Raw genomic sequence first — 27702 nt, 5'->3', positions numbered from 1 at the left:
ATTTGCAATTGCAAAAATGTGGAACCAGCCCAAATGCCCATCAATCAACAAGTGAATAAAGAAACTGTAGTACATATATGTGTGTATATATATGATGGAATACTACTCAGCCATAAAAAGGAATGAGTTGATGGCATTCGCAGCAACCTGGGTAGGATTGGAGACTGTTATTCTAAGTGAAGCAACTCAGGAATGGAAAACCAAACATATGTTCTCACTCATAAATGGGAGCTAAGCTATAAGGATGCAAAGACATAAGAATGATACAAGGGACTTTGGGGACTTGGGGGCGGAAGGGTGGGAAGGAGGTGAGGGATAAAAGACTACAAATTAGGTTCAGTGTATACTACTCGGGTGATGGGTCCACCAAAATCTCACAAATCACCACTAAATAACTTACTCGTGTAACCAAATACCACCTGTTCCCCAAAAACCTATGGAAATAAAAACATTTTTTAAAAAAGATCTTTCACCAGCAAAAAGATTGTTAAGTCACTGAAGACTCAGATGATCATTAGTATTTTTAGCAATAAAATATTTTTATATTAAGGTATGTTCATTTTTAAAACAATGCTACTGCACACTTAATATAGTCATATATTTATAGAGCACAGTAAACATTTATATGCACTGGGAAACCAAAATATTTGCGTGACACTTTATTTCAATACTTGCTTTATTGTGGCAGTCTGGAACTGAACCCACAGCATCTCCAAGATATGCTTATATTCCCTATCTGGCTAGGGAGATAGCAGTTGCACATTTTAATGAATACTTTTTCTGCATGTCGTATGATTTTTGCCTTTTGTTCATGTGGCCATTTATTTACTTTTTGAGACAGAGTCTCACTCCATCACCCAGGCTAGAGTGCAGTGGCATTATCTCAGCTTGCTGTAGCCTCTGCCTACCAGGCTCAAGTGATTCTCGTGCCTCAGCCTCCTGAGTAGCTGGAATTACAGGTGCACATCACCACACCCAGCTAATTTTTGTATTTTTATTAGAGACAAAGTTTCACCATGTTGGCCAGGCCGATCTCAAACTCCTGATCTCAAGTGGTCTGCCCACCTTAGCCTCCCAAAGTGCTGAGATTACAGGCGTGAGCCACCGCGCCGGCCTCATGTGGTGGTTTGCTAGTGTTAAACGAACATTGTCTTCCAGGAACAAACCCAGCGTGGTCACTATATATTTCACATATAATATACCGAGTTTGGTTTGTTACTATTTTGTTTTAGGACTTTTCCATTTATGTTAAAGACCGAGATTATCTAATTTTATTATCAAGGTTATTTTGCCATTATAAAATGGGTTTGGGAATAGATTTTAAGATTTTGAATTTGATTCTTTTTTATGGCTCTACAGAAATTACCAATGTTGCCTTTAATTTCCCTAAACATAATAAGCCTAGTTATTTTAAAGTGTTATGTCGGATAATCCTCTTATAGGGATCTTCTTTTTGGAGTTGATTTTATAGTCTGTTGGTTATGGTGATGTTGTCAAGCTAACAGAATCTCTTCATATGTCTAGTTATTTTCGAGTGCTAAACAGTGTATATGAAATCTTGTTATTTCTCTCCAAAGAAGATTTATGATTGTGTCTGTCAGAAAGCTGGAGTCACTAGCATCTCAGATTACCTTAATGCATTTTCATGGATTGAGGTGGTTTTAAATTGGGTTTCAGACATCACAAAAGTCAATTTGTAGTTGGCCTTTACTGGAAAAGGGGAAAGGATGGACAGGTAATCACCAAAGGATTATTAGTAAAATTTACAGTTGACTTCACAGCATAAACAATGGAAGGCAGAAGACAATGGAATATTTTTTTAATTATAAATTTTTATGTAAGTAATATTGCAGTAAAATAGTCAGTTCTTACCAGGTCTGAGTTTATTGGAAACTCTGTTCTGTTTCTCAGCCTCTAAATCTCCTCTTCCAGAATTGGTAACTGGCCCTGGGAAGAAACAAACCCAACTGCCAGATTCAGCTTTCTAAGATTTCTTCCTTTCCAAGATTTTGGGCCCGTGATTCATGATTCCTCACCGTGTTTTTGTCTCTGTGGGTCTTCGAAGGTGTTTTATTTGTTCAGCTTTTCCCTAATCTATCATTAGAAGTTGAACAACTCCTTCATCTCTTTGGGGGAGAGTAAAGGGGAATGGAGTTCTTGCTCATTCACTCAGGCTGGAGTGCAGTGGTATGATCATAATTCACTGCAGCCTCAAACTCCTGGCTCAATTGATCCAGTCTCAGCCTCCCAAGTAGCTGGGGCTGCAGGTGCACACCATCACACCTGGCTTCCTGAATCTTTTTTTTAGTATATATAATTAACAATTTTATGCTAAAATTTGTAATTTGATCTCCTCAGACATAATTATGTAAAATCTGTCTATTCAAAATCTGGAGTACCTGTGGGTATCTTTCTGTCAACTATATATTCGTTCTCATTCTTGTTTTATTGCATACCTGATTGTTCATGGAGTATTTGGTGGAAGTAATGATTTCAGAGTAATTTGAGACTTATAATAATGTTAACTTCCTCTGGAAAGGGTTTGTGTTTGCTTTTTTAAGATACCTGGGGGCCTAGAAGGCCAGGCCCAGAAGCTGTTAAAAGCACTCTATTCAGTCATTCAGCTTCCTCTTCCGGAATTGGCAAATGATCCAGAGGAAAAACTTCCCTAAAGCTAATCTCACCTCTCTGAATTGATATATTATCTAATCTTAACCCATTAGTTCCTTAATGCTCTATGTGATCTTAATATCCTCACGCTTTTTTATTTTCTGTGGGAAAGTTGGTCTAAATTACTTGGCCTTTTTTTCCTGTGAAGTGGGTGTCATCATATAACTTTTTATAAAGCAGTCATTACTATTAAGTTCTCAAGCCTTACTAATGTATGAAAGGCAGCATGGGAACAGTAAAACACCGCAGGCCTGGTTACTGAACAAACCTGGGTTTAAGTCATAACTCAACTGTTTACCAATTATTAACTTACTAATTTCTGTGATTCTCAGTTGTTTCTCATACACACACACACACATATCACATCACATCATAGAGTGGCTGTAAGACTGGGTTAAAATATGTAAAATCCTTACCAAAACGGGGCTTTGTACAAGTACTTAACTATGTGTTACCCACTACTCTCTTCTTGTACCCCCACTTCCATACCTACCCCATAATATTTATCTTGCTCAAAGTTTGAACTTCTTTTTATTTCCCTCAGGTGATTCTAGTCACAAGATTCCTATTTCAAATTTTGAACGTGGGCATAACCAAGCAACTGTGTTACAAAACCTTTATAGATTTATTCATCCCAACCCAGGGAACTGGCCACCTATCTACTGCAAGGTAAATTCAGGTTAAGAAGTTCTTTTAAGATATCAATTTATAGTACCAAAAGATCCATAAAACAAATAATTTTTGCCTGTGTATTTTTGTCTGTATATTGTGTGTCTTAAAACACATTCATTTTGAATTGTTTTGAATGTAATTAGGTATAGTGCCTATTTTAAAAATGTCTCCAATTTTGGAGGGATTTTGAAGACTGCAAAAGCTAAACATATTTCTATTTTGGTAGAGTTCATGTTCTCTGAGTTCTTCTTTCTGAAATATCTGCAATATCTTTTTACCCTTAAGAATGGATGCTCCATTCTATTCTGTACACCTATCTTTCCAAACAAGAATACCTTTTCTTCAAAACTGTCTTTGTAGCAATCCCTTCCTTCTTTGTCTGTAATATTTAGAGAGATTATATTCTTCCAGGCTTGGAGTTGAAAAGTTGGGTTTTAACCTTGCTACTTAGTATAACTGTGAGGTGATTATCTATCTTTTTCTGAACATTGGTTTCTTCATTTACATACCCTAGGTCTCTCTTGCTTCTCATAAAGTATCTTAACATTTCTGTATAAATGTAACTGACTAATAATAGCTGTAGTCTTTTCTAATATATGTCAATTTTTTGTAGTTTTCATTTCATTGGCACAAACTCTTCAGTCTTTCTCCTGTGCCCCCTACCTCCCAACCCCCACATTTTGAAAGGACAGCATTAGAAGTCATTCAAAGTAGGAGAAGATACAAGTAGTTTTTTTTGTTTTGTTTTGTTTTGTTTTTCGCTTTCTCCAGTCTGATGATAGAACCAGAGTCAACTGGTGTTTGAAGCATATGGCAAAGGCATCAGGTAAGTAAAACTCTGGGTTGCTGCAGAAGTGCTTTATAGTTAATATCTGTATTTGTTTCCACTTTGATATCTACCAAGTATCTAAATTTACTAATTGTATGTGTTTTTCCATTTACTAATGGAAGAAATCAGGCAAGATCTACAACTTCTCACTGTAGAGGATCTTGTGGTGGGGATCTACCAACAAAAATTTCTCAAGGAGCCCTCTAAGACTTGGATTCGAAGCCTCCTAGATGTGGCCATGTGGGATTATTCTAGCAACACAAGGTATTGCTAGCATTTTTGTTTTAGAGTCATTTTGACTTATTTCCTAAACTGAGAAAATATGGTAGGACTATTTTTGCCTTTTTATGCAATATTTTCCCATAACAGCTTAGAATCTTTGTATTTCCCTGCATATAAAATTTCATTGATAGTAAGATATATTGTTATTTGTGTATCACTAAAAACAAACCTGCCAAATAAACTGTTCTTTCTTATCACTTAGAATTTCTATACTGATGAGAGAATGTCCTTAAATTTATTTAGACAGATTTTTATTACATAGAACTCTTGTACTTACATGTAAAAGAATATATAAGTGAAATAAATTGGCAAAAGTATTTTTTATTTTGAGATAATTTTAGACTTACAGAAAAGTTGCAAAAATAATACAAAGTTTACTATTCTGTTTCCTTAATTGCTAACATTTTAATACATTTTCTTTATAATTTTATTTCTAAATATATATACACTTTTTCAAAACCACTTGAGGGTAAGTTGCTATCATTATGCCTCTTTATACCTAAATATTTCAATATGTGTTTCCTAAGAATAAGAATGTTTAGTCTACAGCCATAACACCCTGAACACACCTGATCTTGTCTGATCTCACAAGCTAAGCAGGGATTGGCCTGGTTAGTACTTAGATGAGAGACTGCCTGGGAATACTGGGTGTTGTAGGATTTTACTGTGTGTGTGCATGCGCGCGTGTGTGTGTATAGAACATTTATATTACCATAGTGTAATGATCAAAATCAGGAATATTGAATATAGAACACAATACTATTATCTAATCCGAGACCATATTCATATTGTATTAGTTGTTCCACTATGTCTTTTATAGCCAAAAAAATTCTAGAGCCCAGTCCAAGACCACATGTTGCACTTAGTTATTATATCTCTTTAATCTGGAACAGTTCCTCAGTCTTATTTTCACTTTTGTGATCTGGACATTTTTGAGTACAGGCCAGTTATTTTATAGAATGTTTCTCACTTTTAGTTGATCCGTATTTCCTTATGGTTAAATTGAGATTATGCATTTTTGGCAGGAATACCACAGAAGGGATTATGTGACTGACTGCTCAGTGTGTCATATCTGGAGGCATATGATGTCAGTTTGTCCCATTACTGATGATGATAACTTTGATCACTTGTTTAAGATAGTACCTATCAATATTTCTCTATTGGAAAGTTACTGGGTTTTTTTACCAAATATATATATATATATATACACCAAATATATATATTTATATATATTTATTATATATATATTTATATAAAAATATATATTTATTATATATTTATATAAATATATATATAATATATATATTTTTTTTGAGACAGACTCTTGCTCTATCACCCAGGCTGGAGTGCAGTAGCGTAATCTCAGCTCACTGCACCCTCCACCTCCCAGGTTCAAGCGATTCTCGTGCCTCAGCCTCTCGAGTAGTTGGGATTACAGGCACCCGCCACCATGCCCAGCTAATTTTTGTATTTTTAGTAGAGACGCAGTTTCACCATGTTGGCCAGGCTGGTCTTGAACTCCTCACCTCACGTGATCCACCCGCCTCAGCCTCCCAAAGTGCTGGGATTACGTGCGTGAGCCACTGCTCCTGGCTTTTTACCATATAATTAATAAATATTTTGTGGGGAAATACTTTCAAATTGGGTAGGTATTCTCTTCCTCAAACTTTCATATACAAATTTTAGTATCAAGTGCTGCTTTTTGCCTGAGTCAATTGTTACTATCATTGTGAAAGGTGATTTTTCTAATTTGATTGTTCCTTCTGCATTTATTGGTTGGCATTCCACTGTAAAAAAAAAAAAAAGTTTCTCCTTTTTACTCATTTATTTATTTTTTTCATTTATATGAGCATGGACTCATGGATTCCTATTCAATACATTTTAATCTATTATTGTAATTTATTTTTATGATCAAATTGTTCCATATATGGCCAGTGGGAGTACCTTCAAGCAGGGGTTTGTGTGCCCTTTTGACACTGCTTCATTGCTTTCTATCTAACAGTGCTTCTTTGCTTTCTATTTGGCACAATATGTTCCAGGCCTATCTTGTACTTTCTTTGTTCCAGCCCTGGATTAGCCATTTCTCCCAAGAATCTCTGGTTTCTTTTAGTGGAGCATAATAGTTAGGAGATAGAATCTGGGTAGTAGGTGTGCTCATTTCTTGCTAGAGTGTCATTGATTCTAGATCCCCTTAGTAGAGAGCTAGGAAATTGTGTGTGTGTGTGTGTGTGTGTGTGTGTGTGCGTGCGCACACCATATACATCTGTTTGTAGCTAGGTCTCTCAGTCTTTTTATCCATCTCTATCTTATCATGAGTTCACACTTAACCTGTAATTTCAATCCAATACCATAGAGTTCTCTAGTTTTTTTACTTTTTAAAAAACTTCCTTTCTCTGAGAATGAGAACCCTGGCTGTAAGTATTTTTTAGAATTATATGGTACCACTATTTTTAAAAAAAGACATACAACTGTTTAGAGTTTGTTTATAATCACTTTTAGTCTGAAAGTATATAGTCAAAATACTTTGTTCAGAAGTTATTTAGGTTCTTTTTTCCCCTTTCAGTACAAATTACTCTTTTGGAATATATTAATAGTTAAGTTCATTTGCTTGTTTGTATTCCATTTTTGCTAATTTAGCTTTTGAATGTCTAAAGCATTTCCACTTTGTAAACAAAAATAATATTAGGAAGTGTCACTTTATTCTAGCTTCATTAAAAAAAGCTTGTTAGGATTGCATTAAATTTATAACTTAACCTGGGGATAACTGAAATATTTATAGTGTTGAGTTGTTTCCAAAGGCTAGGGACATCTTTCCATTGTTCAAATCTACTTTTGTGTCTTTCAGATACGTTTTAAAATTTTTCTCACACATATTGTGCATCTCTAGGACTGGCGCATTTTTGTAGGAGCAGTTCCTTGATAACTTTTTCTGTTCTTCCATGGAAATTGGTTTTATTAGGCTTTCTAATTTTAATGGGGTAAATTTTGGTAATCTGTATGTTTCTAGAAAATGATACATGTTATATAGCTTTTCAAAGTTATTTGTTTAAAGACGTGCAAGGAAGTGTGGTCTCAAAATTTTTTTAAATTTCATCTGTTTCAATGGTTATCTTGTCATTGTATATTTGTGCTCTCTCATTTTTTTGTAAGCATATGTGTTGTCTTTTAATTTTTCAAAACAATAGGATTTTAATTTATTAGACCTGTTTTTCTATTCTCTTCCTAATTAATTTTTGCTGTTATTCTCTTTGTATGTTGTTGTTCTTTTTCTAGTTTTGGGGGCTGGAAATGTAATTTATCTTTTGCCTGATTTTTTTTATGTGTTTAGTAGAGTGAATTTTCTCTTAATCATTGTTTTCAATGAATTACGTAGATTATTGCATGCAATATTTTAATTGCCATTTTAAATAAATTATGTCATTTTAACTCTCAACCACCATCTCTTTAAAACAAGGCTTTTAAATGTCCAGGTGAAAAGGACTTTCTGCATTTTGTTTCTTTTAGTAAATTCCAATGTTTTTACATTGTGGTCAGAAAGTGTTTATAATATTTTTACTTTATGGAAGTTACTGGTATTTGGGGGGTTTTTTGCTGACTTAATATATAATCAATTTTTGTGACTGTTCTCTTGGCATATGAGAATATACTTTCTTTTCGGGATGTAGCATTTGAGATCCACACACATACATCATCTACATTGATTGTATTGTTTACATTTTCTTTAGTTATATTTTATCCAGTTGATATGTCTTGTGTTGACAGTAATCTCCTGTTATTACTGTGTTTCTGTCTGTGTTTCATTGCATTTCCTGTAGTTGTAAGCTGGCTGCTGTGATATTTGATGCCTTAAAAGTTAAAGTTTGCTGAACCTTGATACAATAAATTGATCAGGGGCTCATGGAAAAGTATTCCCTGTGTTCTTGCATGTTTAAAACTTTTTCTAATGGTTTACACCATATTTCCTTGAGTTTCTAGAAAATGCAACTTCATTTTATGGCTTTGTGTGTTCCTTTTGTGAAATTTGGTCAGTTAATTCTCTTGGCCTTAGTTATCTTGGCCTTAGTTATCTGATCTTTTTGACTGGAGTTAGTTGATCATTTTGCCTGGAGACCTTAGTCTTTTTTCATTTTTAAAGTCTAATACTGTTACTAGGCTATTTCTCTGAGTTTATATGCAGGTCCATTATCTGAGACATTTGGTGAGCCCTTTCAATATGCAGAATCAGGTTCTATTTCTGGAGATTTTTTTTTTTAGATCATAGTTTAATATTAGTTTTGTTCCACTGTTTAATGTTTCTTCTTAAAAGGAGTCCAATATATATGTATGTTTGATCTTCTTTGCCTTTCATTTTAATCACTTTTTCTGACCCTTTTTACTTTGTTGATTCTCATGATAGTTTCTGCTTTCTTCAGTTTCTCTTATTAACTTTACAAATGAATCTGTTCAGCCTTGGGCAGTTGGTAATTTAGTTCTTTTCTGTAATGTTTTTGTCTTTTTTTTCTCCTCTCTTTCTTGAGTTAAGTAATTTCTTCTTTTTTGTTTATTTCTGTTTCTAGTTTTGAAGTTTCTCATTTAGGGTGTGTTTTTATATTCTCACATTCTTTTTGAGGATATTTAATTTAACATGGAATGGTGATTGATATGGTTTGACTGTATGTCCCCACCCAAATCTCACCTTGAATTGTAATCCCTATAACCCCCACATGTCAAGGATTGGACCAGGTGGAGGTAACTGGATCATGGGGGCGGTTCCCCCATGCTGTTCTCATGAGATCTGACGGATTTAATAAGCATCTGGCATTTCCCCTGTTTGCACTCATTCCATTCTGCTGCCTTGTGAAGAAGGTGGCTGCTTCTCCTTTGCCTTTCCCATGATTGTAACTTTCCTGAGGCCTCCCCACCAATGCAAATCTGTGAGTCAGTTAAACCTCTTTCCTTTATAAATTACCCAGTCTCAAATATTACTTCATAGCAGTGTGAGAACAGACTAACACAGTAATGTTACGTTTTTCCCCTCCTTCATATTTTTTTGGGGGTGGGGGTATGAGAAATTATCAGCTAAAATGTTTTGATTCTCCTTTTCTGTTTTCTTTTCTTTTTTTTTTTTTTTTTAAGAGAGTCTTGCTCTGTCACCCTGGCCAGAATACAGTGACACAATCGTAGCTCACTGCAGCCTGGAACTCCTAGAGTCAAGCAATCCTCATGCCTCAGTCTCCTGAGTAGCTGGTACTACAGGCATGTGCTACCATGCCTACCTAGTTATTTTTCATTTGTCGTGGAGACAGAATCTTGCTGTGTTGCCCAGGCTGGTGTCGAACTTCTGGCCTCAAGTGATCTTCCTGCTTCCAAATTGCTGGGATTACAGGTGCAAGCCATCATGCCAGGCTATTTTCTTCTTATAATAGCTTGTTTTCTTCCCATAATAGCTTTCTGTAGATGAAGACACATTGCTCCTTTGCGTTTCTTGGACAAGGCTGATAATTTAGTGGGAGGTTTGATTGAGAGTCTTTGTTCCAAGAACCTTCCTCTCTGTCAATGTGACAAAGTACAGGTTCTTTAATGAATGTTTTCAGGGTGGTGGGAGTGTGGTTGTAGGTTCTTAGAATTTTATTTCCTGCATGATCTTAAATTTCCCCCTTTACTTTTTTTTCTCCACTTGATTTCTAAAGGGCACTTCCCCCTTCCTCTTTCACTTAGCATGGCACTTGCCTATAGTCAGTGCTCTGATCTACTAGGACTGTTTGAATATTTACGTAAAGAATGGGCTTCCTCATTGTAAGAATGATTTTAATTTAATCTTAGGCTCTCCATTTTCTTTCTTTCTTCCCCACAGTTTTTTTCTGGACTCTACTCCATATAAAGATTGGGGTAGGAGATTGAGAAATTGTTCCATTGGAAATTACAGTTTTCATTTTTCTATTTATAGACAACTGAGTTTTGTAGCGTTCTTCTAGTTATGCTGTAGGTGTAGATTTTGTTTTCCTCACCACGTTTGTGGTTGTTGTTCTTGTTAATCTGTAAAGCTTATGGATGATGTGTTAAGATATTTGGATTTATGTACCATTACCTCAGTTACAGGCTGAAGTATTTCTAAAATTTCACATTGAGTCATTCATTGTCCATGTTTTTATACATTATTGTCCTCTGTGCCATTAAGAGTGTTGGCGATACAGCATTTCTTAAAAAAGAATTCCACTGTTGTCTCTGGGGTTTTCTTCTAAGCATACCCTTTCTGCAAGTTTTGATGCCAGTTCTTTCTTGATCTTTTCAGAAGAGGTCAAAAGAAAGTTTTCAGGGACAAACTAATATGTCCTCAAATAATCTTTAAATGGTTTATTGACTAAAATGTTGAAGGATTGCAAATGTCTGGTTACCATCAAGATTAATAATTAAATTTGTACATGGTTAGATAATGGCAACTATTTCTAGACTGTCAAATAGACATTGTGCAATACCTTCAATTTTAAGGTGAATTCTAATTTTGGTTAAAATGTCAAGAAAATGTGTTTTATAATTGAAGAAATACAGTATTGAGTTCAGCAGAGTAGCTATACTCTACAACAAGATTAGAGTAGCTCTAGTTTAAGACATTATTTGAGGTCCATGCCATGGGATTTTGTTAAAGGTAAAACTCTTACATAGTACTGTAGGCACTTTACTAAACTTCTTTGGACAGGATGGATCTACTTTTTATTGAGCTTCATAACATAACAAGATTCAAGTGTATGATATTTTACAAGGGAGTTTGGATTGTAGTGTACAATAGAAACTGTTAGAATCTGTTAATATAAGCAAATGAAACTTATTCCAACCACTGCTCTTAAATGCTTACTAAAAGACCTTAAAGTTTGTAATAAATTTGTGATAAATGTTTTGTCTAGTTCTAAGAGAAGTGGGTAGGTTTTGTATTGGTGAAATTGAGTACAGTTAGACAAATTGAATATTAGAATCTTAAGTAAACAGTCTGTTAATAACATGCATTTTGGAGGCTAGAATATTTATAATTTTTATAGGTCCCCTATTCTCCTGATGCTTCTTGTCATAATTCTTCTTGGACTAATTCACTGTCTATGATCTGCTGACTAAACATGGCAGCCTTTATTTAGTCAGATATTTATTGAGCACCTCCTCTGTGCCAGAAGATGATCCAAAGGTGAGCAAAATTAATGTGGTCCCTGCCTTCAAGAAGCTAATCATTAAGTAGGAAAGAAACATACAGTACGTAATAAAGAAAATGGTAATTTTAGCTTGTGATAAGTGCTAAGAAGATAATCAACAGGACACTCTGGCAGAGAAGAATGTATAGAAAAGTAGACCACTTTATAGAATGGTCAAGAAGACTTCGAGGGTGTGACATTAGAACCGAAGTGGGAGAAAGATGTAGCCATGCAAAAAAATGGTAAGAAGAGCACCCTAGACAGAGATAGAAAAGCCTTGAGGTAAAGGCTTGGTATTTACTAGAAATTGTTAGACAATCAGTGTGACTGGGGAGTAATGAGTGAAGAGGAGAATGCACAAGATGAGGTTGAAGCAGTTGGAGGTCATAAACCGTTAGAAAAAGTTTTAAACGTGCAAGAACACAAGGAGAGATGGAAAGGAATAGGTTGATTTAAGATAGGTTAAAGTCAGTAGACCTTGCTGATGGACTGGACCCAGGGAGAGAAAATGGAAAGAAATAATGAAAGACAATGCCCAGGTTTCTGGTGTATACTACTGGATAGATGAGGAGGAGAGGAGCAAGGTTACAATGTTCTGAGGTCCTGGTGAAGCATCACATCTGGAGATAGCAGGCAAGCAACTGTCGTCCTGCTAGAGCTCAGTGAAGTGGTTTGGGTAGTGTCAGCATTCTTTTCACTATGTGCTGGGCACTGAAGATACAGTACAGGAAGACAAGTCTTCTGCCTTGATGGACCTCACAGCATGTAGATGAGATCACCTCGGCAAACAGTAGAAAGAGAAGAGGACTTGGCACAAGCCCTGATGAGCTCTGACAAGTTAAAATGTGGGCAGAGGCTTTTCAAAGTCTCAGTACCTCTCAGCCTGTAAGTGTTGCTATGTTATACAAATCATCATAGCCATCATCAGTATTGATGAGGGTTGAAGAGATGAGAAAAAACTGGGATTCTGGATGTAATAATTTCATAAATCCCTGTGAAGTAGTTGGTCTTCTTTACCACTCTATAAAGTGCTCTGCCTTTCTACACAATCTTCTATATCCTGTTAGGGCTATTAGTTTGCTTTTGTTCCCTGGATTATCTCATTCTTCTGGATTGTGAGTTGTGGTCTCCCTGTTTTGTTCTTTTTCATGTTGCAGGCTTTTCTCGAATGCCTGATTATTCTTGATTGCATTCATATTTAGAAATGAGGCTACAAAGCCAAGTGTTCCATATTGTTCAGTGGGGATTGTTAACTGATGAGGCTTTCCTGTAAGGAAAGCAGACAAGAGAGATGTTTAGTTGGAGGCAAAATCCTAAATGCTAGAATATGAAAGGCTTTGCTCTAGGGTACCAGCAGCCATTCTTGCTGCCTGGTTTTCCAAGAACAGTTTACTTTTTTGCATGGGGGGGTCAGGGAAGTAGACTGTTCTTTTTACAGAAGTTCAGCCTCGTGTCTTCCCTTTCTGCTCTGTGAGTAGAGACATGTTCACAAGTCCAGAGCCTCTCCAGAGTTCTGATAGGCAGACCTTCTTCTGCTGTTAGCCTCTTGAGCACTGAAGACTGTGACTTCTTTCCAGCTTCATCAGTTACCATTTATTTTACTTGCCACCGATTTGTTAAAATGTCTTCTATGGAGGCCTCTTCCTGCTTTTTTCCTTTATTGTGGACATCTACCATTTTTATTCTTTGACTGTCATCTTCACAGCATCTTAGGACCAAGAAGAGGTAAATTTGTGCAGGTGTTTGATTCACCATCTTGAACCAGAAACCCCAGCAATAATAGTATTAAGAGGTGCAGTTTTATACTTTATCACTTTAGAATAGTTTTTCTTAGTCCATTTTAATGAGCTTTTGATACTTAGCAGGATTGGAGCTGCTCTTGTATATAAGGCACTTGTATGGGAAAGTTTCTGTGGGAAATATGGGAAAGAGTGACACAATCATCCTTGGCCTCAGAATCTCCTGTCCAATAAGACTCTAGTGTGAAGATACTAGTCATGTATGGTAAATTCTGGTAGAATTCCAAAAGAGTTTCAAAAAGTTATGAAAAATCATATGCAGAAGACATCACTTAAGTGTTGTGAGGGTTTTAAAACTATTAATTACTATATCGAATAAATGTTTTATTTGTTTCTTCTGTGAAGATAGAATTTCTTAGAGCAGAGATTTGGGTTGAAAGGGGGGACCTTTCCAATAAAAAATGGCCTGAATAGTGACTCAGAGAAATGAAAGCCTGCCGGGCGCAGTGGCTCACGCCTGTAATCCCAGCACTATGGGAGGCCAAGGTGGGTGGATCACCTGAGGTCAGCAGTTCGAGACCAGCCTGGATAACATGGTGAAACCCTGTCTCTACTAAAAATACAAAAATGAGCCAGGCGTGGTGGCACATGCTTGTAATCCCAGCTACTCAGGAGGTTGAGGCACGAGAATCATTTGAACCCGGGCGGTGGAGGTTGCAGTGAGCAGAGATCACACCTCATATCTAAATATGAACGCAGTCAAGAATAATCAGGCATTCAAGAAAAGCCTGCAACATGAAAAAGAACAAAATAGACCACAACTCACAATCCAGAAGAATGAGATAATCCAGGGAACAAAAGCAAACTAATAGCTCTAACAGGATACAGAAGATTGTGTAGAAAGGCAGAGTACTTTATAGAGTACTGTGCCCAGCCAGTTTAGAGTTTTTTTGTTTTCTTAATTTTTATTTTTTTTGCCGGTACATAGTATGTTTATATAACTTAACTTTTAACCTAAGGCTTCATGTTACAGTTTTGTGAACTACCACATTTATAGGCTCACTTTTCTTTGGAAAAACAGTGGGAAATTCTTAATTTTATTTTTAAGTAGTCTTCCATTCATCCATGCATGAAATAACTTTCATTCAGTGCAAATAATGGACTTTTTACACTGTTTAGTGTGTTTATAATTTTAAATGAAGACTTTTGCTAAGTTTAGGCAAGCTTTGTATTGTACAAGTAGAGCTGCTATGAGTCTTAATGGACTGTGTACTCATTGGAAAGATATACACAAGTTTATAACAGCTCTTGTCATGAAAGTGTGCTATTTTAGTGTCTGTAACCTTGTATTGACTTACACAAATTATTTCCATTGTTTCCTCACCAACATCACCTCCTGAGATCTCCACTGAAACACCACCTTCTCAGTGTTACCTTTCATTGACACTTTATCTAAAATGTTCCTCCCCAATATTTTATATCATCTTTTTATTTTTTTCTCTTTAGAACTTTCCCAATTTTCCAATTTACTGTGTATTATGCTTGCATATCTTTCTTGATCTTTCTTTCCCACTAGAAAGTAAGTTTTGTGTGGGTAATAATTTCTATTTTTTCAATGCTGTATTTCTAGTGCCTACCACAAGGCCTAGCAAATAGTGTACATTGAATAAATGTTGAATGAGTGCATGTCACTAATGTGCCAGAAGCACTCATTTTATTTCAAGGTAAAATTTGACTGTATGGTTATGTGTAGGTTGCGTAGTATCATGAATTTGTATCAGAGAATGTGGCATTAAAATCTGTTTCTAAAAAATCTTTGTGTTAAATTTGAAGTTTTAACCTTCAAGTAACCTCATTTTTTAAAAGATTTCAGATAGAAATCTGGCATATAAAAACCTTTAAGCATTGCTACTTCAGTTAGGATATTAAAGTCCATTTTGTTGTACAGGTGCAAGTGGCATGAAGAAAATGATATTCTCTTCTGTGCTTTAGCTGTTTGCAAGAAGATTGCGTAAGTTGGGGAAAGGAGTTTCTTCATAATACTGTATTCTGATTAAATTATTCTGTGCTATTTTGCTTGCTATAGCTTTGGCAATCCGGGTAACTCTGTTTCCACAATGCTCTTTTAAAACAAAGGGGGTCAAATCAAAACTACAGCGAGATCTTATCTCACCCTGGTTTAAAATGGCTTATATCCAAAAGACAGGCAATAATAAATGCTGGTAAGGATGTGGAGAAAAGGGAACCCTCATACACTGTTGGTGGGTTGTAAGTTAATACAACCACTATGGGAAACAGTTTGGAGGTTCTCCAAAAAACTAAAAATAGAGCTACCATATGATCCAGCACTTCTACTGCTGGGTATATCCCCAAAGAAAGGAAATACATTGAAGAAATATCTATACTCCCATGTTTGTTGCAGCATTGTTTACAATAGCCAAGATTTGGAAGCAACCTAAGTATCCATCAGCAGATGAATGGATAAAGAAAATGTGGTACTTATACACAATAGAGTACTATTCAGCCATTAAAAAAAAATGAGATTCAGTCATTTGCAACAACATAGATGGAACTAGAGGTCATTATGTTAAGTGAAATAAGCCAGGCACAGGAAAATAAACATCTCATGTGCTCACTTATTTGTGGAATCTAAAAATCAAAACAATTGAACCCATGGAGATAGTAGAAGGAATGATTACCAGAGGCTAGGAAGAGTACTAGAGGGGTGAGGGGGAAGTAAAGATTGTTAATTGGTACAAAAAATAGTTTGAATGAATGAATAAGGCCTAGTATTTGATAGCACAACAGAGTGACTATAGTCAATAATAATTTAATTGTACATTTGAAAATAACTAAAAGAGAATCATTGGATTGTTTATAATACAAAGGATAAATACTTGAAGGGATGGATATACCATCTTCCATGATGTGATTACTACATATTGCATGCTTGTATCAAAACATCTTGTGTACCCCATAAATATATGCACCTACTATGTACTCATAAAAAATAAAAATAAAGGTGGTTTTGTACATGATATTACTTTTATTTTCTGTCCATGTCACTTCTCCTAGCAATATGGGTGAACCTTCAGAACCACTTCCTTATTGGGGTACTCTAACACGTAGGTCTTTTGTTCTCATTTTGTAGTGAAAGTACCTGGAGCCCCAGATAATCTGGGTGCTCTGGTAGCCCAGTGGGTGATATTAGTTCAGAGGATAGATTAGTGTTTATGGTTGTAGTCTTATTTCTGCCGCTGCCCTCTCCTTGCCTTAAACATTTGGGAATCCTGGTAATCTTTACCTTCCTTGCCATGCCCTTAAAATGAACCTAAAATTTTATCTGGCAATCAAAAGATTGCTTAGCAGTAATAACCTGTTTTATTGTATGTATTGCTATTTATTTATATGTCTTCTCTGAATCTCCAAATTTATTTTTTCCCAGTTTATAACAGTATCTCAGATGCTTTCTTTTTCTTAGAGATTTTAAAATACAAATACTTTTAGATGAATTAAATTAGATTCTGATAGATTTTTATTTCTTTTAAAGGTACTGCATCAGTAATTCTCTGGCCACTCTCTTTGGAATCCAGCTCACAGAGGCTCATGTACCACTACAAGATTATGAGGCCAGCAATAGTGTGACACCCAAAATGGTTGTATTGGATGCAGGGCGTTACCAGGTAAGGAACTGACTTTTAAGAGCTGCTGGTTTCTTTAGCTGTTCTACTCAATGTGATTCTGGCCAACAGCAGCAAAAGATCAGCCTTTGTTTGGTTCTTTCCCTCCCCTTAAACATTATTTTGAAGTCCTTCATGGAATGTCAAACAGTTCCTAATCCAGTTGCGTCTTGTGTAAAATTCTTTTTTCTCTGGTATATTTCCTACGAATTTAACAAAGTTTTAAGAAAGTTAAAACTGGTATTTAGTCTTTATGTAAAACATTTCCAAAGATTTATTCCAAAAATTAAATATCTGAATGTAAGTAATACAAATATTCTAAACATCTACTTCAAAAATATTTAAGACCTGATTTAGGATTTGATTAAAAGCTATCTAATTTCCTTACCACCTTCCTTCCCTCCCTGCTGTTTACTTATTAGTAGGCCTCTAAACCACTAAGTGCATAGCAGTTAAGAGTATGGGCTCTAGGGTCAGAATTCCTGAATTTTATTTTAGGTTCTGCTATGTATAAGCTTTGTGACTTTATGCACAATACTTGAACTTTCTGTACTAATTTTTTATGTATTAAACAAGAACAATATTAGGGGCTAGTATTTGTTAGGATTAAATGCAGCAATATATGACAATACCAAGGCCTCCCTGCCTTAGAGCTTAATAGATAATAAATAAATATTGTTATTTTAAAATAAACATTTAGTGAAAAGGAAACTCAAAAAATGGCATGAACTGCTGATAAAAACAACTAGATTCATCCTAGTTAATTATGCTGAACAAAAGCAGTCTCCAAAATTACGTACTTTAGAATATACTGTATGATTCCATTCATATGACATTTTTTTGAAGACTAAACTATAACAAGAACAAATTAGTGGTTCCCAGGAGTTAGGGGTGGGAACAAGGTGTCTGTAAAGGGATTGAGCATGAGAGAGGTTTTTGAGGTGATAGAATGGCTCTGTATCCTGATTGTGGTGTTTACACAAGTCTGTACATATGTTAAACTTCATAGATGTGTACACCAAGAAAAAAGTTTTACTGTATGATAATTTAAAAATAAAAACGGAAAGACTTCAGAGCTCTCCATATGTACTCTGGGCAAGACCCTTCTCTATCCTCCCTTTAAACCTTTTGCCCAGTGGTTCTCGACTCCATTTTGTGTCCTCCATGAGACATCTGACAATGCCTGGGGACATTTTTGGTTGTCACATCTGGGGAGAGGGTGCCCCTGGCATTTAGTGGATAAAGGCCAGGAATGCTGTTAAGCACTCTATCTATACAGGACAGCCTTCCAAAACAAAGCATTTTCCAGTCTAAAATATCATTAGTGCCCAGGTTGAGAAACCCTTCCTTAGCTTCATCACCACCATCTGTGTTCACATTATCAGAATTAATCTCAATAATGTGCCTTTTCATTGTTTACATCAGTTACTATAGGAAGCCTAGGACTCTTAGATTCTCTCTCATCTCCCAGACTCATCTTATTTGGCTGGTCCTATTTCCCAGCCCTCCCCAACTCCTGAGAAACCTTCCTGTGGGTTTTCTCAGCCTTAGTTATCAGCAAAATTTCAGATATCTTCAGTTTCTTTGGGGGAAAGTCTATTTACCTTCTTGGTTCTAACTAAAACTTGACCCTCCTCTAAGGACACTGCTTCTCTATTAGCCTTTTCAAATGGTGACATCTTTTTCTTCTTCATGTGTCATGGGCCTAGATTTGAAGTAGTTGTCCTTGATTGTGGCTTCCAGACTTCTTTATACAGTCTCCCCAAAATTCCTAGGCATTGAATTTCCTGTTGTCCAGGATGTAGTACCTTTTTGGAATCAGTAGACTCCAAGTGGCCCCTTTTTGGAGTCAGCAGACTCCTGAGTTGGTTCCCCTCGTTCTTAGAGGAACACTGATCCAGAAAACTGGTTTTTCCATCAGAATTATTTCAATTTCCCTACACATAGTCCTTCCAACTGCCTAACCTCTCAGTTCGATTTCCTGTCCTTCAATAATCCTGTCTTCTACCTAACAATCATATCCTGGACCTCAGTGGTACCTCCTTCATAATCTCAATTTCAAACATCCCCCTCTCAGACTACCACCATCTTCTAGTACCCCTGTGCGAACAATTATTTAGTCTCTACTGGGATGTACAATTCATTTATGCCTCCACTGTTTTATACTCCCTTACAGGGCCACTTCATTGCACAACCCCAGGGCACCATTCACACTAGTAATGCTGTAGCCTCATGTCTCCTCCTTTACCACCTTTGTCTCTACCCTTCACCTCCTTCCTTCCCAACTCAGATTCCTTGGCCTATCTTTTCCACTGCCTTGCATGCACTGTCAACTCCATTGGCCCTCTGTTTTTCATCATACTTGACAGATACTAACCCTGATTACATGTAACTCTTCATCTACTCTCCTCCTATGCCTGTGACACTAAATGTGGCTAGAAAGGAACTACCATGCTGACCGATCTTACTGACTATTCATCACCACCAACTTCAAGGGGCCTTTATTGTTGCCTGACAGATACCCATTTCTCTAGTCTGATTAATTTCCTACTCTCCTAGACAGTTATTTCTCACCACTTTTTTCCTTCAAATTTCATCATCTCTTCCCTCACCTTTGCTGTAGCTGATTCCTTTGCCTCCTACTTCTCTGAGAAAATAGAAACAGTTGGGAGAGATTTTCTACATATTCCTACCACTCATCTACCTGCATCTACCATATCCTCTGCTTTACTCCTATTTTAATGAATGAATTTTCTGTGTTCCTATCTAAAACCAATCTGTCTACTTGTATATTAGATTTCCCTCCCTTACCACTCAAGGACATGGCTTCAGTAATTTTCCCCTCCTGTATCATCAGGGATTCCCTCTGTTCTAATTCATTATCAGCAAACGTGCTATAATCTCACTTTTAGGAAAAAAAAAGGCAAACCCTTTTTTACCCTGTAATTCCTAATCTCCCTCCAAAGTCTATCCTATTTTTCCCCCCCCTCTTTGCAGCAAAAGTTGATAAGACATTGGAAAAGTATTTGAGTGTTAGTTTGCATTTTTAAAGAGTAATATGAAATTGAAGACAGACCATCCAATAATGGATAAGAAATAAACATTTTTCCCCCTGGTATTTTCCTGCTCCTTACAGAAGCTAAGGGTCGGGAGTTCAGGATTCTCTCATTTCAACTCTTCTAATCAGGAACAAAGATCAAACACACCCACTGGTAAGCAACTTTTATATTTTACAAAAATGCACCTAAAGGATGTTAGAGCCTATTACTAAGATCCCAGGGTGTGGTATTTAAACAGTGATATCTAAATTAGCTTTAGGATATAAGGAGCTTGTTGAATTGAGGGTTTTATTTGGCATTAGCACCTTAAACAATTTAGATGTGTACATTTTTGCATCACTTGGATGCATTGTAACTTCTCAGAATTTGTCAGGGCATTTAAAAAAAAACCTATTTTTCTTGTAGCAGCAATAGCTTTATAGTTTTGATTTTAATGATATCTTTTGTGGGGTGAGAAACTTTAAAAGCTAGTAACATGAAATTTCAAGTGGTGCCTAAAGAACTTCAATTAAAAGTTTCCTGGGCTGAAAACAAAAACATTTTTCTATTCTTGACCCATTGAATTATGGCTTAGTGAAAGGCCTACAGTAGGATGAGTCAGTTAATTGAGGCATCTCTTTGTAATAAAATTATAAAATTGCTATATCTCTTTTCTCATATTTTCAATATCCTAGGTGACTACCCATCTAGGGCAAAAATTTCTGGCCAAAACAGCAGCGTTCGGGGAAGAGGGATTACCCGCTTACTAGAGAGCATCTCCAATTCCTCCAGCAATATCCACAAATTCTCCAACTGTGACACTTCACTCTCACCTTACATGTCCCAAAAAGATGGATACAAATCTTTCTCTTCCTTATCTTAATGATGATACTCTTTTCAATTTCTGAAAACAATAACAGGCCCAACTTCCTTCTTTCTACAGTCATATTAAACAGATCACATCAATGACAAGTGTCACTACTATAAAAAACTACTTAATTTATAAGGAAATTGTTTCATAGATGTAAAAAAATTGTGGTTGGAGAGCATCTTGGCATTTGTGCTTTTTTTCTTGAGGGATTGTTCTGCTTCCTGGCTGTATGATGGGTATATCATTAAAATTTGGAGTCCTATATGAACAAAACTGACATTTTTAGAGTTGTACTTTTGGGAATGTTAGAGATTGATAATTCTTCCCCCTGATAATAAAGGTATTGAATATCTGTTATGAAAGGTTCTAAAATAGTGTTAATCTGTTCTTCCTGTCATGAAATGGGAACCTTACACTAGAGACCTGCAGGCTGTTTTTATTGCAAATAACTAAGAAAATTAGCCTTTAACAAACACAGAGTTTTGCTACCTTAAAAAGTTTTTGAAATATACTTACTTTGGCAAAAGAAGTCACTTGAAAGATGAGAAGGCAAAATTGGAAAGGTTAAGTAATTTACCCTAAATCACATCACATGGCTAGATATTGAATGAATTTCTTATCCATCGGACTGCAAAGCAAGCAGGTATTATATTGAGTCAGGTGTTCACTCTGACTGACTTAAACCGGCTAATGTTCTCAACCTGGGGTAATATATAACCTAGGATGAGTAAAACAGGTATGGTAACCCCTTTTACTTCAAACCACAAGCCAAGACCACACATGACATTGGCAGAGGCAACAATTTAAGTCTGTCTGACCCCAAACTCTGGTCCCTCTGATTACAGAGAATGACTGTCCTGGGCCTCTGGTTTTTATTAATACCCATATTTTCCTTTACTAACTGTTGAGTACCTACCTTGTGGACGTTTTATATGTGTCACCTTATTAAATCCTTATTACCACTCTGAAGGAGGCGATACATGTTAAGAGACCAAAAAATGCTCAGGTCACATAGCTCCTAACTGAAGGAACTGTTGTTATTCCAAGTCAGTCTGACTCCAAAGACCATGTTCTTTTTTTTTTAATTGGCTGACCTTTTGTATAGATCATGTTCCTAATACACTATATTGTCCTCCATCTCGCATTCATCTGTTGCTGATACCAGATCTTTGAACAAGAACAATTCATAGACTAAATTTATATATTATATTTTCTAGTAGTATATTTTTCTTTAAAAACTTCATATCAAAGCTTTGAAACCATTGTGTCTTTTAAAAATCAACTTATTCAGGGGGTGGTGGCTCACACCTTCAATCCCACCAGTTTGGGAGGCTGAGGCAGCAGGATCACTTGAGGACAGGAGTTTGAGACCAGCTGAGGCATAATAGCAAAACCCCAGCTCTACAACAAGTTAAAAAGTTAGCCAGGCGTGGTGGTGCATGCCTGTAGTCCTAGCTACCAGGGAGGCTGAGGTAGGAGGATCACTTTAGCCCAGGAGTTCAAGGCTGCATTGAGCTGTGACCATGCCATTGCACTCCAGCCTGGGTAACAGGGCAAGACCCTGCCTCTACAAAACTAATAATAATAACTTTGAAAAACTCAGCTTATCAATAATTGGGTGGAGAAGATGAGGAAGGCTTAAAATATTCAAACTCATGACTTCAAATGCCTAAGTCTTATTCTCTGTCACCTTAATTCAGTCCTCTGTGAATTGTTCAAGTTAATTTTTTAATTTAAATAATAGTATTGGTTGTACTTTTGAGGTATATGTCAAATAACAAAAACAATTCAATAGGGCCCAGGGATTTATTTTAAGAGAACAGCTGGTCTTTCCCTTCAAAGATAATCAAAATCCCCAAACCATATTATTAGTAAAATTCAAACCCTGTCTTCTCTTTTAAAAAAAAATCTTTTGGCATTGAGTTTTAAGTATTAATTGCCCTTCAGGAAAACTAGGTGAGTGGTATACTCATGGATATCCTGGTTGACAGTGATTTCTGCCCCCTCTAACTCCAGTAGTATTTCCTTTGTATTATCTTATAACATTTAACTGTTTTTAATTACAGCTATTTTGGTTCATAACATCTCTTTTTCTCAGTTGCAAACTTTGTGGTGCCCATATTTCTATATGAGAAGGTGTTCACTACATGTTAGAATCAATAATTGCCAATTTGAGTAATGGAGAAGGGATGTCAGAATTTCTTTTTTTTTTTTTTTTTTGCACACAAAACAATAAACATTTTCTAAAAGTACATACAAACAAAAAGATGCATATCAAACATATTAGGAAGGTTGCACATGGGAAGACGGGGAATAGAAATGGGGGGTGGGAATTAAAGAAAATAAATGAGAGAGGGACTTTGTATGGATCAATGATAATAACTCAATCCTCTATTTGACAAAGAAGGAGGAGAAGGAAGAGGAAGAAAAAGAAAGTGGGATAAAGGATCAGAAAGGGAGGAAAATAGAAAAAATTAGAGTATGACTCCAGGGTAGACCTGTTTTGTTGTCGCTTGGTTGGTTGGTTGGTTTGTCAGTTGTATTTTTCATATGTTTCGCCATGTTGGCCAGGCTGGTCTCGAACTCCTAGCCTCAAGTGATCAACCCGCCTCGGCCTCCCAGAGTACTGGGACTACAGGAGTGAGCCACCACGTCCAGCCCCCACATTGCTTCTGGCCTCTGTGGTAGACCTCCCAGATGGGGCGGCCGGGCAGAGGTGCTCCCCACATCCCAGACAGGGCGGCCAGGCAGAGGTGCTCCTCACTTCCCAGATGGGGTGGCTGGGCAGAGATGCTCCTCACTTCCTAGACGGGGTGGCGGCCGGGCAGAGGGGCTCCTCACTTCCCGGACAGGGCGGCCGGGCAGAGGCGCTCCTCACATCCCAGAAGGTGCGGCCGGGCAGAGGCGCTCCTCACTTCCCAGACGGGGCGGCCGCGCAGAGGCGCTCCTCACTTCCCCGACGGGGCGGCCGCGCAGAGGCGCTCCTCACTTCCCAGACGGGGCAGCCGGGCAGAGGCACTCCTCAGGGATGTCAGAATTTCAAAGCCACTTCATAAGGTAAAGTACTACATGGGAAAGGGAACCATCTTTATTGTAGACTCCATTCCCATTCTTTTCCTCAAAACTAAGTGGTTAGTTTCGTTTGTTCAGTGAACATGTTTTGAGAGTCTGTTAAATGCTGAGTTAAAAATACTAAGATGAATAAAGATGTGGCTCCTGATCTCAAGGAACTCACAGTTTAATGGGGGAAGTAAACAATTACAGTGCATTAATAAAAGTGTTCTGAAGTATGAGGAGAGATGTATGTAAATCATCGGAATAGAATTGAGAGTCTATTCCAGAAATAAACTCATATATCTGTGCCAAGACCATTCAATGGAGGGAAGAATAGTCTTTAAAACAAATGGTTCTAGGGCAACTGGATATCCACATGCAAAATAATGAATTTAGATATGCTATGGTTTGAATGATGATGTCCCTTCAAAATTCATGTTGAAACTTAATCCCCAATGCTACAGTATTAAGAGGTGTAGCCTTTTGGAGGCCTTCGAGCAGAGCCTTCATGAATGGATCAGCACCCTTGTAAAAAGGCTCGAGGTTGAAGGAAGCACACTCTTGTTCTGTCCCTTCCACCATGTGGGGACACAGTGTTCCCTCCAGAGGATGCAGCAACAAGGTGCCATCTTGGAAGCAGAGAGCAGCCCTCACCAGATACCAATTCTGCCACCACCTTCATCTTGAATTTCCCAATCTCTAGAACCATGGGAAACAAATTTCAGTTCTTTATAAATTATTCAGTCTCAGGTATTTTGTTATAGCAGTACAAATGGACTAAGACAGGACCCTACCTAACACAAAAATTAGTTCAAAATGGATTAAAGACCTAATGTAAGAGCTAAAATTATACAACTGTTAGAGGAAGAAAATACAAGTGTAAATCTTCATGACCTTAGATTAGGCAACAGTCTCTTAATAGGACACCAAAAGAACAAACAAGAAAAAATAATTTGGAATACATCAAAACTAAGTCCTAAAAAGCAGCCTTGTGCATTAAAAGATACTATCAAGAAAGTGAAAAAGACAACACACAGAATGGGAGAAAGTATTTACAAATCATTTATCTGATAAAGGTCTAGTATACAGAGTAATAAAGAACTCTTAACAATAAAAAAGACAACCCAGTTTCTAAATAGGCAAAAGACTTGAAAAGATATTTCAAATATATGTTCCAAAGAAGAAATACAAATGGCCAATAAGCATACAAAAAGATGTGCAACATCATTAGTCATTAGCAAATGTATATCAAAACAAAAAAGATACTACTTCATACTCACTAGGATGACTATCATCAAAAAAAGGAAAATAAGTGTTGGTAAGGATGTAAAGAAACTGGAACCCTCATACATTGCTGGTGGGAATGTAAATGGTACAGCTGCTATGGAAAACAATTTGGCAATTCCTAAAAAAATTCAATACAGAGTGACCATATGATCCAGCAATTCCATTTCTGTGCATGTTTCTACAGAAACTTGCACATGACTGTTCTTAGCAGCATTACTTCTAATAGCCCCAAAATGGATACAACCCAAATAGCCATGGACTGATAAATCAGTAAACAAGAAGTGGTATATCTACACAATGGAATATTATTATTCAGCCATAAAAGAGAATGAAATCATGTCATTTGCAGCAACATGAATGGAACTAGAGGCCATTAAGTGAAATAAGCCAAACACAGACAAATACTGCATGTTCCCACTCGTGGAAGCTAAAAAAGCAGATCTGAAGAAGATAGTGGATTTGTGGTTACCATAGGCCAGGAAGGGGAAGGGCATGGGGGACATGAAGGAGCAAAAGGAGTATAAATGTATTTATTACCACTGAACTGTACACTTACAGTAAAGATGGTAAATTGTGTATGTCTATTTTACCTCAGTAAAAAATATAGACTGGGTAGGAAGATGAATAAAGTATCAAGACGACTAGATCAATGGATTGGAGGTAAGATTGAAGGATAGATAGAGATTTTGTGGTACCAGGAGGAGTGAGCTAGAAAGACAGGAGGTGGTAGTCAGAGAGTGCAATGCATGAAATTAAGATTATAGAAGGTCACAGTTACTGATAGATAATCTGGGTATTGTTTTATGAATGAGTTCCTGAGGGAGGTAGAGAACAAGATCGTTGGAGGAGAGGCGTTTAAGGAACTGAGAAGTCAGCAGTGAAACAGAATAGAGAATCCAGAAATAAACCCAAATACTTACAGCCAACTGATCTTTGACAAAGCAAACAAAAACGTAAAGTGGGAAAAGGACACCCTATTCAACAAATGGTGCTGGGATAATTGGCAAGCCACATGTAGGGGAATTAAACTGGATCCTAATCTCTCACTTTTACAAAAATCAACTCAAGGTGGATCAAGGACTTAAATCTAAGACCTGAAACTATAAAAATTCTAGAAGAGAACATTGGAAAAACCCTTCTAGGTACTGGCTTAGGCAAGGATTTCATGACCAAGAACCCAAAAGCAAATGCAATAAAAACAAAGATAAATAGCTGGGACTTAAACTAAAGAGCTTTTGCATGGCAAAAGGAACAGTCAGCAGAGTAGACACAGAGTGGGAGAAAATCTTCACAATCTATACATCTGACAAAGGACTAATTTCCAGAATCTACAACAAACTCAAATTAGCAAGAAAAAAAAATCCCATCAAAAAGTGGTCTAAGGACATGAATAGACAATTCTCAGAAGAAGATATACAAATGGCCAACAAATATATGAAAAAATGCTCAACATCACTAATGATCAAGGAAATACAAATCAAAACCATAATGTTATATACCACCTTACTCCTGAAAGAATGGCCATAATCAAAAAATCAAAAAATAATAGACGTTGGCATGGATGCAGTGAACAGGGAATACTTCTACACTGCTGGTGGGAATGTAAACTAGTACAACCACTATGGAAAACAGTGTGGAGATTCCTTAAAGAACTAAAAGTAGAACTACCATTTGATCCAGCAATCACACTACTGGGTTTCTACCCAGAGGAAAAGAAGTCATTATACGAAAAAGATACTTGCACACTCATGTTTATAGCAGCATAATTCACTATTGCAAAAATGTGGAACTAACCCAAATGCCCATAATCAACAAGTGGATAAAGAAACTGTGGTGTATATATATACAATGGAATACTCAGCCATAAAAAGGGATGAATTAATAATGGCATTTGCAGTGACCTGGATGAGATTGGAGACTATTATTCTAAGTGAAGTAACTCAGAAATGGAAAACCAAACATCATATGTTCTCACTAATAAGTGGGAGCTAAGCTGTGAGGATGCAAAGGTATAAGAATGACACAATGCACTTTGGGGACTCAGGGGGAAAGGGTGGGAAGGGGGTGATAGATAAAAGACTACAAACTGTGTGCAGTATATTCTGCTCGGGTGATGGGTGCACCAAAATCTCACAGACCACTAAAGAATTTACTCATGTAACCCAACACCACCTTCTCCCAATAACCTATGGAAATAAAAATTTTTTTAAAGAAATGAGAGGTCAGGATGTTGGAAGAATCATCTCCATGTACATTGAAATTACCAGTAATTAAGACTTGGAGAGGGTGGTAGTATCCCAGGAGCCAAAATTATTTAGAAAATGGAGGGTGGAGGTGTGGTTAACCCAGGGGTTGATAGGTGACATCAAAATGAGGGTGATAGGTGTTAAAATCTGATGACATGAAAAAGCTGAGAGTTTTAG

General features: G+C 36.8%; 1 protein-coding gene and 1 pseudogene across 3 annotated transcripts in view; both read left to right on the top strand.

The window, feature by feature from the left end:
- Window positions 1-21310, top strand: part of MAEL (maelstrom spermatogenic transposon silencer) — a 52540-nt gene extending 31230 nt beyond the window's left edge. For all 3 annotated transcript variants that reach the window (XM_030824034.1, XM_003258810.4, XM_003258809.4), the window contains 7 exons: window positions 3215-3339; window positions 4114-4168; window positions 4294-4435; window positions 15298-15360; window positions 16900-17032; window positions 20166-20241; window positions 20763-21310. In XM_030824034.1, coding sequence (XP_030679894.1) covers window positions 3215-3339; window positions 4114-4168; window positions 4294-4435; window positions 15298-15360; window positions 16900-17032; window positions 20166-20241; window positions 20763-20950 — 782 coding nt within the window. In that variant the 3' untranslated portion in view covers window positions 20951-21310. The remainder of the gene's footprint in view (window positions 1-3214; window positions 3340-4113; window positions 4169-4293; window positions 4436-15297; window positions 15361-16899; window positions 17033-20165; window positions 20242-20762) is intronic.
- Window positions 4995-5113, top strand: LOC115837675 (annotated as a pseudogene).
- Window positions 21311-27702: the final 6392 nt, after the last annotated feature.

This window comes from Nomascus leucogenys, chromosome 12, assembly GCF_006542625.1.
Source record: "Nomascus leucogenys isolate Asia chromosome 12, Asia_NLE_v1, whole genome shotgun sequence".
NCBI classification, from domain to species: domain Eukaryota; kingdom Metazoa; phylum Chordata; class Mammalia; order Primates; family Hylobatidae; genus Nomascus; species Nomascus leucogenys.
This window is presented reverse-complemented; position numbering and strand designations above follow the sequence as displayed.